This window comes from Ascaphus truei, chromosome 2 (genome assembly GCF_040206685.1).
Source record: "Ascaphus truei isolate aAscTru1 chromosome 2, aAscTru1.hap1, whole genome shotgun sequence".
Taxonomy (NCBI): Eukaryota; Metazoa; Chordata; class Amphibia; order Anura; family Ascaphidae; genus Ascaphus; species Ascaphus truei.
In genome coordinates this window covers 144,965,000-144,983,446 of record NC_134484.1, presented here as the reverse complement: position 1 = coordinate 144,983,446, position 18,447 = coordinate 144,965,000, and the positions used below count along the sequence as shown (strand labels likewise).

The following is an 18,447-nucleotide window of genomic DNA, read 5'->3' as shown; positions in this document are numbered from 1 at the left end:
TGGTGGTAGTGGTGAAGTAACGGCAGGACCTGTCGAGGCCCTGGGAAATGCTTCACCACTATGGTTTGCAGTAGTGCAAAAGCAGCAACATCAAATGTAACTAGGGAACAAATAAGTGCCCTTATCATAAATATTTATATTATTTGGTAATAAAAATTTGATTTTTATTGAAGAACTTTTGTGTAGAATAAATAGCATTTTCTTTTGTTTTTCTTTTTCTTTAGACTCCAGAAATAAATGGCATCTAGTAATTGACCGTCTCACAGTTCTGTTCCTAAAGTTTCTGGAATACTTTCATAAACTGCAGGTGTTTGTATGGTGGATTTTGGAACTTCACATAGTAAAGATCGTTTCGTCTTACATCATATGGGTCATCGTGAAAGAGGTATGAACTATAAAACCTGATTATGAACAATTTGAATCCAGTCGTCTCATGGTGTGAATATATCCTGTAAAAGATAAACAAAAGGAGTCTGGGTATTAATGTTAGTACAAAGTAGCATATGTGGCCATTTGGTGTGATGTGTTACAACCCACTTTACAAGTGTAAGCACTGTATGCTAAGAGATAATGGTGAAAAGCAGGGTTGCAGACCTGTCTGAGATGTGAATGTGCCCACAAGTGATATTTTAATTTGCTGTAATATGTATGTACAATTTTGTTAATTGCAAACCTAAATTCCTTTATTTATGATTCAGGTCATGTCAACTTATTATACAGAACCAGCACATGCATCTGACACCAGGATATTGTATGTAATTCCTAACCTTTTCTTTCATTAACTTGTCTTATTTAGGTATCCCTATTCAATTATGTGTTTTTGATTGCCTGGGCTTTTGCTCTGCCCTATACACAGTTCCGACCATTAGCATCAAGTGTTTGCACTGTCTGGACGTGCGTGATCATAATATGTAAAATGTTGTACCAGCTCTCATCCATTGAGCCCCTAAACTTTTCTAGTAACTGTTCGCTGGTAAGTTTTATGTGTGCTGCTATGTGTGTGCCAATTCTTACCTACCGAATTTAGTATGTAATTGTGTGCTAATTTATGATCATGTTTAAGCAACCAGAACATATTAGTAGGTTTTATATGAAATGTTTTTTTCTTTATTAGTAAAATAAGTTATGTTGGTATTAAGTTATGTTAATAAACTGTGGGAAATCCAAACCGTGAGGTGCATGGGGATATAATATATGTGTTTTTGGGATGCATTATTGCATTCCTCTGTTCATTCTGTTTAATTAAGCCCATACATGTACAGAGATTGCACTGAGCTGTCCACATATGCAGGGTATACTTTCTTCAAAATATGCCTTTACTATATAGTTTAATAATGGAACATATTTCTTTATATCTAGCAAGAAAAATAGAATTACTGTACATATGTTTTCAACTTTAGCAAGTTAATATAATGTTCTATCTAAAATAGAGAGGATGAATGGAGCAATTCAGTTGTAGTGGGTATGGGTGGGTATTGGGTTTGCAGCTGGTATGTTATCATTTCACCTATTTGTTTCTTATATTTTAGCCATTGGAAAATCAAACAAATGTTGCAAACAAAACAGAACTTATGACTTCACTTCTCTACAGTTCTCCTATCGATCCATCTGGGTGGGTGGGGTTCCGGAAATCTACTCCTCTGCTTGCTTACTTACGGGTAATTTTCATGTATTTCTTTCAGATCGTATGTGCATTATAACAAATATATATTTTTTTCCCAGTCAGGCTTTCTTTGTAGCTTATATGTCAAAAGCAAAGATTATAGGAAATACAATTTCAAATAGGTATACATTATTTGAAACATATGACAGAGGGATTAGAAAATTACAGCACTAAACAGGTTGTTAGGAATACTGTTGTTGATTTATTGATACTGTAAATACATATCTACTAATTCAACGTTAAGACTATTGGTGTTTTTTCAAATTCCCGTAACATAAGAGCACTACATTGGCAATAACACCATTAGTGAACATTAGATGCACATGATATGAAAATGATGTGTTGTAACATCACATATCCACACACATGCACAAAGGTGAACACAGGGACTTAACGCCACGTTCGTTACATCATACCTAAACTCGGCAAGACTCGCATCCAAACCGTGAAATAGAGTTAAGCACCTACTTCAGGGCCTGGATCGGAGTAACGGTAAGACATACTTAACATCACATTATTGGAAGATTACACATTATACTACAATAACGTGCCATTATGCCTTTACTAATGAGATGTAGTTCAGCTGTTGTTTTTGCATTATAATTCGCTTTGAGGATACGCGTTAACCTCAGGGAAAATAACGTCCGTTCCTGTTTTAGGTAACGTCACGTTATGAGCCCTGATTTAACAGATCTTTGTGGATCTAGCCCATAGAAGGATGAGGATACCGTGGTGTAAAGTTGGTATAATACTGATGAATAAAAGTAGCATCAGATTTATCAAAAGAGGAGCCCTTGTTTGAAAAAAAACAAACCAACAAATATATATATATATATATATATATATATATATATATACACACACCATACTTTATATAACAGCGAGCATTAGCTCATAAGGGTTCCATGTAAACATGGATTTCAGACAAAAGGTGACACTGTATTCTCATTTGCATGTAATTTCCCAGAATCCCTTGCCATAGTGGAAGCACTGTATGCTAGGTGATAATGGTCAAAGGCAGGGTTGCAGACCTGTCTAAGACATGTGAATGTGCTCACAAGTGCTATTTTTATTTCATATATATATATATATATATATATATTTTTATATACTATTGTTCATGTTTTTGTGGGCCTGATACTATTATAGGTCCACAATACTATATATGTGTATATATTGCTTATTAATTAAGATATTCATCCATATTTACATCATATTGTTATAGCATATATATATATATATTTATTGTATATGTTCTTTAGAGGCGCAGCTTTTTTCTTTGTTATATATATACAATACACATATATATTGTATATACAATACACATATACAAATATATATATTTATATATACACACACACACATACACATATGTATATGTATTATTTTATTGTTTATAAAGTGGTGATTTTTTTGCACTAATTTTGTATTTGGGGCATCTTGATGCATCACCCCCATATAGTACACATCAATATCAACAAGAAAAAAAAAGAAGTAACTGAATTCAATTGTCCTCTGTTTGTTTTTGTCCTCAGAATAATTTACTCATGTTGGCCATTTTAGCTTTTGAAGTTACTATATACCGACATCAGGAATATTATAGATGCCGAAACAATATTACTGCACCTGCCACAAAAACAATCTTTCATGATATCACTAGACAACACTTGGATGATGGACTCATAAATTGTGCCAAGTATTTCATCAACTACTTCTTCTACAAGTTTGGTTTGGAGGTAAGAATTAATTATCACATTAAGACTGTATTCAGTGGCAGCTAATTGACTTTGTGTACATTTAGTTTTTTTGTGTAACAATACCACAAAGTAATTTATCTCCATACCATTTCACAAGAAAAGCCTCTGTGTTCACATCTACCACAGAACATCTAATCTATATACTGTAAGTAAGCAGCTTTCTTCACATGTGCATTTGCTTGCTCTGCCAATTGAGGCTTTGAAATACAGTAAGTAATATAAAAAAGACAGGGCAGTGTTACTGTAGGATGGATTGAAACTGGGAACAATATCAAAGTATAAAACCTCTGTTTAACGTGTATGCCAGAGAAACCATATGGCGCTTCAACAAAATGAAGAAGTGATGCTGTGTATACCACAATATGCAAGCACAAAATCATTCTTTGCTACTTTGTCATTTCAAACACCATACTTTTGTCACTCTCTTGTGCAGACCTGTTTCTTGCTGTCTGTTAATGTGATTGGTCAGAGGATGGACTTCCTCGCCGTTATTCATGCGTTTTGGCTGTTTGCCGTACTGTACCGACGCAGAAGGAAAGCTATAGCAGAAATCTGGCATAAGTACTGCTGCTTTCTTGCTTGCATTATTACATTCCAGTACTTCATATGTATTGGCATTCCTCCTGCTCCATGTAAAGGTAAAAAGATTATTTTTTTACATCCCATATATATTTGTTTTATTGTGGACGGATTTCCATTAAGTTAGCCACAAAATAATTGTTCCGAACTGTTGCTTTGTTGTAACTTCGCAGACTACCCTTGGAGACATCCTGGAGCCAACTTTACCTCTAACTTAATAAAGTGGTTATACTTTCCAGACTTCATTGTGAGACCTAACCCCTTATTTCTTGTCTGTAAGTATGTGCAGAAGATATTAGATTTATCCTGTACCTTTTGTGTGTGTGCTATTTTTAGTTGATCACATCTATTCCATAAAGTTGGATACTTTCGATGACAAAGAAGTAGGTAATAAGTGTGAGCACTGGACCGCAGAGATTTCAAACACCACTAAATTAAATCTGTTAAATAAAAACAAACTGTCAAACACTCCTGTTATATACTGTATCTGAGCCAGATTGCTGAATGTGTGTTAAGAAAACTTTCAGCTTTGATTTATCACTTACTGACCTGAAAAACAGTTTAACATTTAATAGCTTGTTAAAATTGTCTTAAATAAGTACAATAAAAATACCACCTAACAGTTATGTGTTGAAACTCTTTTTTTTTTTTTTTTACATTTAGATCTATTTTCACAGTTTTGCTTTCTTTAAATGACTGGCCTAGATGTTGCATTCTATTGCTTCATAGTTCTTCCCTGTAGAATGGATAATACCGTCATTTGTTTTAATTTAAATTATATCCCGAATTGTTTTTAGTTTGTGTATGGTTGCTTAGTGATTCCTGTGATCCCAAAATAAAATTTCCAGGCTCTCACATATTTGGCACGCCGATATAAAAATTGGTTCTGGTGTGTATACAGTAAATACAAATATAGGATAAGTATCTGTCGTCTAAATGTATTGGACATTTGGAAAGCATCTTTTAATCTGCACAGAGCCTCCACCATTGAGGGTGTATGTCCCACTGTACAGGCATACCCCGCTTTAAGGACACTCACTTTAAGTACACTCGCGAGTAAGTACATATCGTCCAATAGTCAAACGGCAGCTCACGCATGCGCCTGTCAGCACGTCCTGAACAGCAAAGTTGAACTCCCTACCTGCACCGAAGCTGTGCGCAAGCGGGGAGACTATAGAGCCTGTTACACATGCATTATTTACATCAGTTATGCACGTATATGACGATTGCCGTACAGTACATGCATGGATAAGTGGGGAAAAAAGGGAGTGCTTCACTTTAAGTACATTTTCGCTTTACATACATGCTCTGGTCCCATTGCGTACGTTAATGCGGGGTATGCCTGTATCCCAGTGCTGCCTTTTAACAATTTTAAAAATGTTAGCTGAAAAAGTACTTGTCTAACATACAAAAGAAGGCTGCGCTTATAGTGACGGCAAAACAAATGCATTGCTGCCGTCGCGTGCGCTAATAGTGAGCACAGAGTGACGGATTGGTCGCGATCGCTAGAAATCATCTCTATTTGATTTTCCAGCGACCGTCGCGTCCCCATTGCCGGCACTATAAGCGTAGCCTTAATCACACCCAGCCCCTTTATATCAACTGTTGTGCATACTGTATGTATGCAATCTGATTCATGAACACAGCAAGTCCTTTAAATATATACATACTGTATAATATGTCATCACTCCACATCTACTGTTTATCATCTGGTCTATATACAGTACAGTAGCTAGATACTGTAGATATGACATATATATAGAGGGAGAGGGGAGAGAGACAGAGAGAGATCCATACATACATACTTACACTTGATTTCTCATGTTTGGACAGATGATTTTTTGCTGCTGATATGCGCATCTCTTCAAAGAGAAGTGTTTGAGGATGAAAATAAGGCGGCGGTCCGAATCATGGCTGGAGACAATGTAGAAATTTGCATGAATCTTGATGCTGCATCATTTAGTCAACATAACCCCGTCCCTGACTTCATTCACTGCAGGTAAACACAAGGAAAGTCCATCCCAGAGGGTGGACTTTTACTGCTTCTTCTTCGTGGCTAAGCCAAATCTGCCTCTATATCAATAACAAACTGATCCTTCTCATACTGCCGCAAACAGGAACAGATAAAGATTATGAAGCTCTATGGGGTATATTCTGTAAACTGTGAGATCACCACCAATCTGTGCGGTTTCACATGGAAACCCCATGGAAGTCAAAGGGGCTTCCTTGTTAAACCGCACAGATTGGTGATCTTGCAGTTGATAGAATATACTGTAAGGTCCAGATTTAAGCAGCATTTAATCAGTGCAAATAACACTTGTATTATCCAAAACAAGAAAGTTCATTATTTGTCCTACACTAATTGCATGTAGTCCTGTAATTAAGTTACTTAGAATATGGTTAGTGTAAGTGTGCTAAAATTAGTTAGCCTGTCTACATACAAAACAACATCACTTTTGAATTCATTATTTTTCTCCTTTCTATGCCTATTTAGAAATATCTGTGATATTTATACTTCCTATACTTCATTGATATGTATCATCATCATCTCCAATTTATTTACAACTGTAGACTGGTGTTTTATTTAATTTGGTGCGTGTTTTCTGGGTAACAGTGAATCTAAGTCCTAAAACTGAATAAAGTTTTGTATTTTTCGATAGTTGTGATTGATGAATTATTAGTCATTTTGTTAATCCCGGTGTGTACATCTGTTGGAGCAAACTTGTCAAGAACGCCAAACTTAAAATGTACTTATGTTCTGTACTTTCTCTGCTCAAACTGTATTTTTGTACAAGGCTCCTTTACTTTTCATTTACATTATATTTGCGCTTTCTCCTCTTGATGTCACCCTGCACTCTGGAATCCTCCACTCCTCTCATTTTCTAATGTTGATGTAAAAGATTTTAATTGGATCTCCTAAAATTAAACACTATTGGGGTGTTTTCTAAAACTGATTTATAATTCAACTCTGGTCACTGAATGTTTAAAGGCGCAATCCCAGCTAAACAGATTTTGTTTATCACACCTGAACCGGCAGGAGCAGCGAGCCCGGGAGTAGACCATGGGCGACCGAGCATATCGGAGAGACAATAAGGCTGCTGGGATCACACCCTGGTTTATGTAAAAAAAAATGTATAAAGGAAAAGGTCCCAGTTGATATTGCTGCTTTAAAACTGACACACTTGATTTCACATTTCAGAGGTGGAATATCTTTAGACAATAGAAAATCAACAGAAGCCCCTGATAAATGCCAGTCCTTCTAAATCCTCTCTTAGGCCAGGGCCATGGTCAAAAAGACCGTGCTGAGCTACTCTGAGCCGCGCTGAGCAGATGCACTTACCCCCTGCATCTGTAATCAGCGCGGCTTTAGGAGCTGCTTCCGCATGCGTGCGGAGGCGTGTGGAAATGCAGGAGACAGGCAAGTTTAAATTTTGCCGCTGAGGGAAGCGGAGGGCCCGTCACGTGACTGCCAAAAGCCAATGGCAGTCCGTGACGTCGGCGCCGTGACGTGGCACACTAGCCCCGCCTCCCGCCCGCCTCCCGCACGGCTTTACAAGCGCGCTCGCTGATGCTCATGCAGGGATACTAAAAAGCTCCTGCTTGAGCAGGAGAGCATGAACGTCAGCGCTGCTTAGTGCTCTTCCCTTCACCATGTCCGAGGCCTAAGAGATGTGTGCAGAGGTATGCAAAATGGAGACTGTTTTTAGGGTGAAATTAATATAAGGCTTTATTGCCTGTTCCTTTAAATAACACAGAAAACAAAAATATTCATAAAACAACAAACACCTATCCCTGTGTAAGGGCTAACTTACTCCCCAGTCCCTATCTGTAAGACTGGGGGGGAAAGCCCCTTACCAGTATACCACCCCCAAGCAGGTATACCACCTTAAAGCAGATGGCCCTTCGGGTCAGTGGTGTCCAGGTGTCTTGGTGTGTTTGAGGGTCCAGCCTCTGGCAGGTTCCTGGGTCCTGTGTCCAGGAAAAGAGGTCTGGTCCCCTTCTGTCTTGTTTTCCATGCCTAGTCCTTTGGTGCACTCAAGACCTCTTTCCTCTTGTCAGCACCCTTATGTACTGAAGAAAATCTCTTTCCTGTGTCTCACATGTGCTCTTTCACAGAGCTCTCATTAGGCAGGTGGAGTCTGGTCAATTGCCTGGCTGCACTTAACCAGCTCCCTGCTGGATTTAGAGGCAGTTTCTTCAACAGGGATAAGTCCCTGTTACATTGTGTAAGACATAATCACAAAGAACACTCCTTTCATTTTGAACTTTGTTTACCATGAGAGAGAGAGAGAGAGAGAGAGAGAGAGAGAGAGAGAGAGAGAGAGAGAGAGAGAGAGAGAGAGAGAGAGAGAGAGAGAGAGAGAGAGAGAGAGGTGTATGTATGTATGTATGTATGTATGTACTGTACACTGGCGACACAGTTTATTACACTGCGGCCAGATCCGCAAGCCGGGAGATTTCCCGGCTTGCTAGTGGCCGCCCCTCGGCGTGCCGCGCGTCATAGACGCGCGGTCACGCGTCTTCGGGAGCGTGCGCCCCCTGCACGCGCGTCCAGGGGCTCCCCGAGGGAGCCCTGGTGTCCCGCGATCGCGGGACAGCGGCAGGGGGTTCCGGGGGACCCGGCGGACCCGGCAGCGGTAGGGAGAGCGCCCCGATCGGAGGGCGCTCTTCCGCTGCTTCGGCGCGCGCCCGTCACTCTCGGGCGCGCGCCAGGCTACTGCTGCGGCACAGAACGGGCAAATGCTCGAATAAACTGTGCCGCAGCAGTATATGCAGGCACCATATAATGTGCAAATTCAAGATAGATACTTGATGTAGATACATACAGATGTAGCAGCTTTTATTACCCCAACTAATGCGAAATAATGCGTTACATAATGCATGTATTATCTCCTTAAGCACTGCTTTCAATCGTGCTGCATTTACATAACGCACCAGTGTTAACACAACATATCGCTGTAACAGGAGTGTAACTTCTGCTACCTTTATATATAATTTAGTCATCAAATTTTTGTGACTGAGGTTTTCGTAACAGAAGTGCTACATTTGTATTGGGCAATGCACTGTAAATCTCAAATTCAAATAAACCGTAGTGTTAACTAAATGATGTTGCTTTAAACTCAATACATATATTTAATATATAAATAAATATACTGTGCTTATTTTGTATTTCACAACTCTTCAGAATTATTCTGCATGAATCATTGAAAACATGCCTTGTTTGCTTTTCAGATCTTATTTGGACATGTGCAAAGTTATAATGTTTAGTTACCTATTCTGGTTTGTGCTCACCATCATCTTCATCACGGGAACTACGCGAATCAGCATATTCTGCATGGGCTACTTGGTGGCTTGTTTCTATTTCCTCTTGTTCGGTGGAGATCTGCTACTAAAACCTATTAAAATCATTCTGCGCTATTGGGATTGGCTGATTGCCTACAATGTATTTGTTATAACAATGAAAAACATATTATCGGTAAGTGACTTTTTCAGTCTCCATGAAACATGATTTTTTTTTCAGGATTGAAATATATCTGTGATTTAGTCAAATATATTGGTGTTATATCACACACATACATCTTCCATATAATAAAACCTCTTCGTAGCTTAGAAAATGTTTAATAGAATTGTGCAGTAATTCCACGATGGTCACTAAGGTTGGTGGTGTTAAAAAAAGCAACAAAGTTATCTTTTTTTTTTAAATGTCTAGCTATTTTTTGACATTTTATATGATTATTGTTCAAAAGTAGAAATCTTTTAGAAGATTTCACAATAATGAATGTGTAATTAGCAAACTAGGGACAGATTAATTTTTTAACAACAAAAATTAATAAGACTTGGTCAATCCTGAGAACCGTACCACATCAAAGATAAGCCATGGCCAACTGGCCAATCAGGTCATAAATGTGAACTTACTGTACAAGAATGCCATTGTTTTTGGATCTCATGCATGACGTTGTAAGAAGTATTATGCTTATGGAATAGTACTTTAAATGTATATGCTAATGAATAATTTACGTTAGCTACCTACTGCACATTCATTTTTGCCACGTGAAGTTCCTTTAACGCCGATCTGCTGCGTTTTTGCTTGGCTTTACATAATCCTATTTATTTTTATTCCAGATAGGAGCATGTGGCTACATTGAGTCATTAATCAAAAACAGTTGCTGGTTGATCCAGGCGTTCAGTCTGGCCTGTACTGTAAAAGGTTATCGTATCCGTAAGTATAAGATTAAAATGGGGAATCTTGCTTGATTACTCAACTCATGAATTACTTTATACAATGAAAGGGATGGGAAGTATCCCAATGTCTGCCATTCAAAAACATTTTTATAAATAATTTGCTACATTTCTTTCTAGCAATTGACTTCATATATAGTTTATTTTCTATTGTCTCATTACATTGGCAAGTGCAAAGGGGAAGACACAAATGTTCAACCCGAAAAGGGGCAAACGAAGAATCCTACTGGATGGGAATCAAATGGTCCCGAGAGCTGACATGCACTATTTTCAGCTCCAGGCAGGGCCGGCCTTAAACAGAGGAATTGAAACAGTTCAGTCACTCATGCAATCTCACACATACTTAATGCATGTACCAATAGAAGCACGTCATTTTGAAATAGTTATAAGGGCCGGCTACATCTACAGTATAAAAACATGCAATTGTCCTCTGTTTTCATGTAAGTTTCTAACATTGTGTCTTTAAACCAACAACCCCTGCTTCTGAATTTTGTTTGAGTGGATATTTGTGTTCTCCTTAATGGCTCTCTACGTTCCCACAGACCTTAACTGTGCTGCTCCCATTTTCCAGGGGAACCCCATTTACCCCTAGATTAACCCTTAATTCTCGGGAGCAAGAGTACTTCTTTAAGAGAATAATATAATATAGCCCCGTGGGTTTGCTGCAAAACTACAAATATGGCTACCAGGGGCACCAACGGAAAGTCATTTCCCAATCATATACCAATGATGTTGAAGCTTTCTATTGGTGACTTTGTTGGCGATATTGGTAGTTTTTTTTTTTTTGGCATGAAACTACAAAAAAAAGTACAAGTCCCTGGAACTGAGAACATCACGGTTGAGCTGCATGGTATCCCTCCTTCGGAGGTAAAAACTAAAATCTTTTTGGAAGCAGGGATTGCTACAGAAAGGTCTGCATATCACTAAAATAATCAAGGCACATAATGTAAATAATTCAGTAATGTTGTATCTTTCTGTGCTCAATGGAGAGCAGAAATGTATTTGCAATTACGACATCACCAATATGGCAACATGACAGCTCTGTGCTCTACTCTTTTTAAATGTTCAGAACATTAAAGCTGCAGTTCAGTCTTTTTTTTTTTTTTTACATTTATTTTTTTACTTCATTAGTTTTATGTGTGCAATCTCTAATTACCTAAAGAACTGTATAGCTGCCGGTCAATTCGTTTTCCATGTATTGATAGGTCGAAATTTGGTGACATATTAAAAGCTGGCATTTGTTTATAATCTGCTTGTCTGTCAGTGGAAGCTCATGAATATTCATGAGCACTCCTGCACTGACATGTGCTAGAGGGAGGGCAGGGCTGACAAAGGGGTGTGCCAGGGCTTGTGACAGGACATGAAGGGGCAGTGCCTTAGCAAATGGCTGTTAAAATAGAATACAAGAAAATTGGTCTTTAAAAGTTGTTTTTTTTAAAACAGAAAATGCTAAAAGTAATTTTTCTTACTACAGAACTGATTTATTAAAAAAAACACACATGCAGGATATTGACTGAACTGCAGCTTTAAAGAGGCAAACTAAGCCAGTTTTTTGTTTCTTCATTTTTGTCATTTTTTAAAAATACAGGATTGAAGCAGGTGGTCTCCGGAGCTGAACCCCACTAATTTCAGCTCCGGGGTCCCCCTACTTCCAGAGATACCTCCATAGTGGGTGCCTGTAGCCGCTCCCGGGCCTTGCGGGCCAATAGAAAGCTGCGGCTTCCTATTGGCCCGTGTGATGAAGAAGCAGAACATTGCAGGAGATACCGGCAACCCCTTCCGGAGGTAAGTATCTCCGAAACAGGGGGTCCCTGGAGCTGAAATTAATTGAGTTCAGCGCCGGAGAACCCCTGTTTCAAATCTGTATTAAAAAAAAATGAAGAAATTATTATTATTATTATTATTATTATTATTTTAATGTCTTGGATTGTTCATTTAATATCCTTTTAAAAAAAAAAAAAAGACAAAACAATATATTTTTATAAAAGAATAAGAACGCTACTAAACATTTTTGGGGTTCACCGTGCTGTTAATGTTTTGTGACATACAGTAATCCTTTTTCATCACAATAGCAAGCTGAAGTCAGTTTGTATTCTTCCTCGCAATATCTGTAAAGTTACACAATGTGATGTTTCTTACAGAAACCAATCTTTTTTTTTCTCAAATACTTATTTTTATTCAGAAGAACTCGAAATCATATTAATTGTATTTGTATCTTTCATTTGTTTTGTAAGCTGCAAACAGTCCTGACTGCGAGCTGCCAAGTGGAGAGGCAGGAATCATTTGGGACAGCATTTGTTTCGCATTTCTCTTGTTGCAAAGAAGAGTGTTTATGAGCTATTACTTCCTTCATGTAGTTGCAGACATTAAATCTTCTCAGATCCTTGCATCAAGGTGCGTATTAGGTGCCAAATGTGGGTTTTTCCAAGCAGTGTGGGTTGAAATGTGACAATTTACTGATATGTCAAACCAGGTGAAATGTGCCTTTATTTCGTGAAACTGCTTGCACAAATTGGGGTGCTACTCTTAGAACAATTGTCAAGCGTTATAGTCAATATCATAGGTTACCTGGCCCTTTATATGCTGCAATTTTCCTGATATTTTGAAAGGTTCTGTCCAAACTGGCAAAATTCTGGCAAAGTTGTCAAAATGTTGCTCATTTTCAAGCAATTTGAAATTGTGTAAAAAGTTCACGTATATTTTGCAGAAAGCTTGCAAAAAGTTTAGCAAATCAGTTTTGAAGACATCCACAGGTCTGTCATTTAATTCTAATTTATTTCATAGATATAATGGTATATGATACAGGGCCCAGTTAGTTAACTGTGTTACGCTTTAGAACACCTTAACACCCGTTTACTTGGTATATCATTGTTTAGTCGACCTTGCCCACAGTCGCATAAGCGTTTCTGTTCAGTGGAACCCAGAACAACATTTATATACACGTGTTTCAGTTCTTGCCCCCATGAGTGCACAATCCAAGTAATATATTGACAGATAAAAGGAGACCACAAGACTTAAAAAATGCTACAGGAACTTACAGTAATGCTGTTAGTGCATTATAAGTAGGACAGTGGAAGACGTAATAGTAAATGATATTGGTGTTGAAGAGATCGTAAAATTGTGACAGCATTGGTGGAACATCCTGGTGGAAGAGACTTTTGAAGCAAGTTTTGAAGATCCGTGCAATGATGGAAGCAGAATTTTAAGAGAATGGATTATTTCACTTGAAATATATTTGAACTGGCATCCACCATTTTGTTCAGTAGGCGGCGAAGACTGGTCTTAATGGGGTCATCTTCAGCAATCTGAGGTGCTCCCGAAGTTTCTGAAGATTGCTCCATTTGGGAATTTGCAAATACATTCTGAAAATGGCTTCAGAGCTGCATTACTTTAATTTATTTATTTTCTATGCCACTGTGCACTTTATTATTTATCACATCGTCTAATAACTATTATTCTAGAATTCACCTTTATTTTGCACTTTATTTCATATTAGGATCCCTATGACACACTTAGATTGAGACTTATTGTATTTCTTTGAGTATTAACAAGTATCACTGATTTTGAATTTCACTCAACACAGCTAGGAGCGCCCTTCACCTGTTCTCTCTTAATGGGAAACTATGGGTCAAATGTCTCATTTTCTGCTCACTACTCCCAGTGATTCACTGAATGCAGGCTGGCGATATGTGCTTACTGTATGTGATGATGCATTTGGTCAAAGTAGTTGGGTGACAACGTGTCAACAACCTTGTTCCACAGCCCCTAATGTATATGCCTGAAATTAAAGTACAAGTACTGTAGATATCTTTCTTATGAAGTATAAAAGAATTGGACTCTACAAAATAATGTATTGCTGTTTTGATAGGTTAATTGTATCCATAGAACTGTCAGATTGGGCCATGTATACAGGCTTTGTATCTGTAGTGTTGATGTTGAGTTATTCGTGTGCCTGAGCATAGCAGTATTTATCACTCTGCTAGGTTAGCCATTATATAATGTTAATACATTTGAAGCACTATTTCTGCTATATATATGTTGTGATACTTTGTAAATACTTCCTTTGTTTTGTTTCTGTAGAGGTGCTGAACTTTTCCAGGCTACAATTGTCAAAGCTGTAAAGGCCAGAATTGAAGAAGAAAAAAAATCTATGGACCAACTCAAAAGACAGTATGGGAATTTGTCATTCACTTTTTACAATGATTTTGTTCAATGTTTTTACGTATTGCTTTCTATCTAAGGAAGCATCATATTTTCTCTTCCATGTCTAGCATAGTAATGACATAAGTATAGATCTTAGAATGTATTGATTTTCTTTACAGCTTTACATTTGTTTTTGAAATTACACGTATTCTATTTTGAATCTCTGCTCACTTTATCTCTCAACAGAATGCATGTGCCTAATTCCCTGATTTATTTTATTGCTGGTCCAAGTCATTATATATCTTGTATGTTTTATATATGTGCTGTATATGGTATGGTGAAAAAACATACCAGAACTACAAAGCTTTGTGCATCTTATGACACTCTCCCTTTTCTGACTTTACAATGGTATATTTAAATGGTGGCAGTGCTTCTTCTGACATTGCCTCTCATTGTGCAATCACGTTCCATTGTGATGCCGTATTTGTTTGTCTTCTGTAGAATTCAGCTCCTTTCTGTTAACTTAAAATGTACAGCATGCCCCCTCTAAGATCAGGAGGCAACACATGTGCAATCTACAGTACTTTTGCCAATAAATCCCTAATGATATTTGCTAGAAATGCATATCGATCATAAACAATTGTCCATTTTGCCAGGATGGACCGTATTAAAGCCAGGCAACAAAAATACAAAAAGGGTAAAGAGAGGATGTTGAGTCTTGCCCAGGAATCAGCAGAGCAAGAACAAGATATTCACAAATCTGAAGATGATGATGAAGGTACTGGGCCATTATACTTAAAGCTCACTGTTAAGTTAAAATTCATTATTCGTAATGAATTGGGGATGTATCTGTAAACTAGTTTGTAAGTACTTGACCCTTGAAATATGCTTTTGAGATTCAATATTATAAGAGCTTTTGTATTTTTATAAGGCATGCCTTCTATTAAGTTTATATTTTACAAATAATGAAGCATAAATACATAACATATTACTGAAGATATATAGATATATATAACAAATATCTTAAACTAAATTGACACAAAAGTTTGTTTTCTAACGTTCCATAAATGCTTTTTGTTTTCTTTCTTCTGGAGACAGTGCTAGCATTGAATCCCGGTGTCTTTTCTTTGTTACTCAGGGCACTTGACTTGATATCTTCCTGTTCCTTAGGCAGTAAAGTTAGTTTGCACACTCTTGGTGGCACAAAATCATCCTTTCTGCAGAAATTGATTGTGTGTACTGTACATTTGAGGCTTATTTCAGAAATGTTTGCAAATCGCATTACTACCATATTTTATATTCCCGTCTCTGTGCATCACATTCAGTTTTCTTTCTTATGTTTAATGGAGCTTTGCCTTAAAAAAAAAAATATATATATATATATATATATATATATATGACTTGACAAACTAGGGCAAAACCCACCTGCCGCCCACCCCCCCCCCCCAAAAAGTAACTCATTCCCCCCCAAAAAAAGTAACTCCCACCCCCCCCCCCCCAAGACTCTTCTGTGGCGGGTTCCGGCGACGTGGTGCGGCGATCCCTGACTTCCAGCAAATTGTAATGTTTCCCCTGCAGGTCCTGAAAAAATGGCCGCACGGCATCAAGAGATGCTGCGTTGCCATGGCAACAGGATGCCGTGACGTCACAGCGTCATGTAGTGTCCCATAGCCATGGCAACACAGCGTCATTTGATGCAGCACGGCCATTTTTTCAGGACCTGCAGGGGAAACATTACAATTTGCAGGGGAGAAGACGGTGATTGCCACACCGCGGCGCCAGACACCGCTGCAGGTAAGTTCTCGACAGCAGCCAAAATGCAGTCGCCCATGGTGAGCTGGCGAGTGCATTTGTTGAGCCCTGTATATATGTGTATGTGTGTATATAAATATATATATATATATATATATATATATATATATATATATATATATATATACACCATGACGTTTTAAGTTATGGTGGGTGAAAAAGGCAACAAGAAACCTCCACCGTATTGCATATAGCAAATAAAAAAATATTCCAACTACGGTATGTGAGAAGCAGGGGGTCTCTGGAGGTGAACACGTAAATATTTAGCTTCAAGGACCTCCTGCTCCCAGACATACTTCCATCTGAAAGTGATGCCACTATCTTACTTCTGTTTTAAGGTCCTGTGGTACACAGGCCAATAGGAAGCCGCAAGGGATGATAATTGCAGCTTTCTATTGGTCCACATGACATGAGCCCTTTCAACAGACTTTTCTGTGCCCAGCAGCCCATTCAGATGTAAGTATCGCGGGAAGCAGTAGGTCCCCGAGCTGAAACCAACATGCTTCAGCTCCGGAGACCCCTTGCTTCAAACCAAAAAAAATAACTAAAAGTAAAGTCGCTTTACAGTTGGACAAGTTAGGCAGCATTCACGAGATTTCAGACATGCTATAGGGAAAAAGGATAAGCTAAAGTTATGCAAACCTTTATTTATTAAATAACACCTAACTGGTGCTATTGATTCAGATATGCAACCCCCATATTGTTTGCTAATGCCCGGAGAACAACCAAGCGAACTAATACTTCAATATCCTAATGTGTAAGTGTATCAATAGAAGCAACCTGGAGTTATACGTTATAACATAATAGTACATGTGCATGTCTGTTTTTCTGGGGTTAAATGGCAGCTTGATAGTTATTTGTGCGTTAGACATCTCTAGATATGTAGCATAATGTCAGTCATGCAAAAGGTTTACGTGGCGAATGAGTAAGTCTTGAAATGTGCTTTCGTTGCATTTTCATCCTATTTCATATGACAGATGCTTCATGTTGGGTACCTTGAAACATGACGGCACAACAGTGTGGGTGTAATAGTGAAACACATATTTCTACAGACTTGTTTGGAAAATTGATATGTATATATAATAAACACAATATAGGTGCGAGTGTGTGTCTTCAATATCTGATTTATGTTTCCCAGAGGTAATTCTCTTATTGACTGCAGTGTAAAACCATGTATCTCATGCAAAATTAATATATGAACATATTTTATTTTAGGAGAAGCAGAAAAAGAGAAAGTCAAGGGCAAAAAAAAGCAGTGGTGGCGGCCTTGGGTTGATCATGCTTCCAGTAGGTTTTCTCAATCGTTTGTCAAATGCGTGGATTTCGCCCTTATATCCTTGACCAGAATAATCTGTTTGTTTTTCTGCATGGTTTCATCTTTGTGACTCCTTAGAAGGATCAGGTGTATAAAGCAATGATTTGAAATTGAAATCTGATGCATCTAGCCAACTTTTTTCAGGCATACCATTTTATTTTTTTTATTGTTTCATTTCTTTATATTGTATATGATTAACAAAAAGATCCTTCTGTGAGCTAAATGCAATGTGGCATTTAAGTACATAGGATAAATCCTAGTAAAAGTTGCAGGGCTAACAGAAGAAACTCTGTTTTTTTTTTAATAGTATTGAGAGATACACCTGTAGCACCATGAAAACAAACGAGGCACATTTTTATGCCTTTCAAATCCATAATGTGCAAATCTTGTTCTTCAGTCTCAGGGGATATCTATAAGACAAACAGAGATTGTGGACAGATGCATAGCAGAAGCATACAATATGCAATGAGTCTTGTAGTCCAGAATAAATAGAAATATTCAGACGGCAGCATGCATATGATGGATGCATTTTTTTATCTAGTATATCTTTGTCTTGGAAATATAACGAAATATTGCTCAATCGGTGATATAGTCAGAAGCAACATCTTAGTCATATACAATATTTTTTAAATAAAGCATTCAATCTGTAAAATATGTAAGTACTGTAGGTAGAGATAATAGCGAGTATTACTTATAGAGTGGTGAGTAAAGGAACAGGATACTTCCCTTATATAACAGTCATCTGTCTCTCTCATGCTGGGCTAGTCGGTTGTCTTATACACTTGAGGTAGTATTGATCCAGGTATAGTGTGGATCCTTCTTCTGTAACCACTTGGCCTCCACAGTCTGTAGCTGCTACAACCTCCGAAATCGCCCAATTAGCCCCAGTGAATGCAATGATAGAGCACATGGTGTAAGCATTTACTACACCCAATCGG

At 38.0% G+C, this 18,447-nt stretch overlaps 1 protein-coding gene across 4 annotated transcripts in view; it reads left to right on the top strand.

The window, feature by feature from the left end:
* PIEZO2 (piezo type mechanosensitive ion channel component 2) overlaps positions 1–18,447 on the top strand; it is a 504,990-nt gene that overhangs the window by 413,586 nt on the left and 72,957 nt on the right. For all 4 annotated transcript variants that reach the window (XM_075585381.1, XM_075585382.1, XM_075585380.1 and 1 more), the window contains exons 19-31: positions 225–385; positions 797–973; positions 1,530–1,658; positions 3,199–3,399; positions 3,854–4,058; positions 4,173–4,274; positions 5,833–5,998; positions 9,232–9,475; positions 10,123–10,219; positions 12,474–12,633; positions 14,320–14,409; positions 15,039–15,160; positions 17,410–17,481. In XM_075585381.1, the coding sequence (XP_075441496.1) occupies positions 225–385; positions 797–973; positions 1,530–1,658; positions 3,199–3,399; positions 3,854–4,058; positions 4,173–4,274; positions 5,833–5,998; positions 9,232–9,475; positions 10,123–10,219; positions 12,474–12,633; positions 14,320–14,409; positions 15,039–15,160; positions 17,410–17,481 (1,926 nt within the window). The remainder of the gene's footprint in view (positions 1–224; positions 386–796; positions 974–1,529; positions 1,659–3,198; positions 3,400–3,853; positions 4,059–4,172; positions 4,275–5,832; positions 5,999–9,231; positions 9,476–10,122; positions 10,220–12,473; positions 12,634–14,319; positions 14,410–15,038; positions 15,161–17,409; positions 17,482–18,447) is intronic.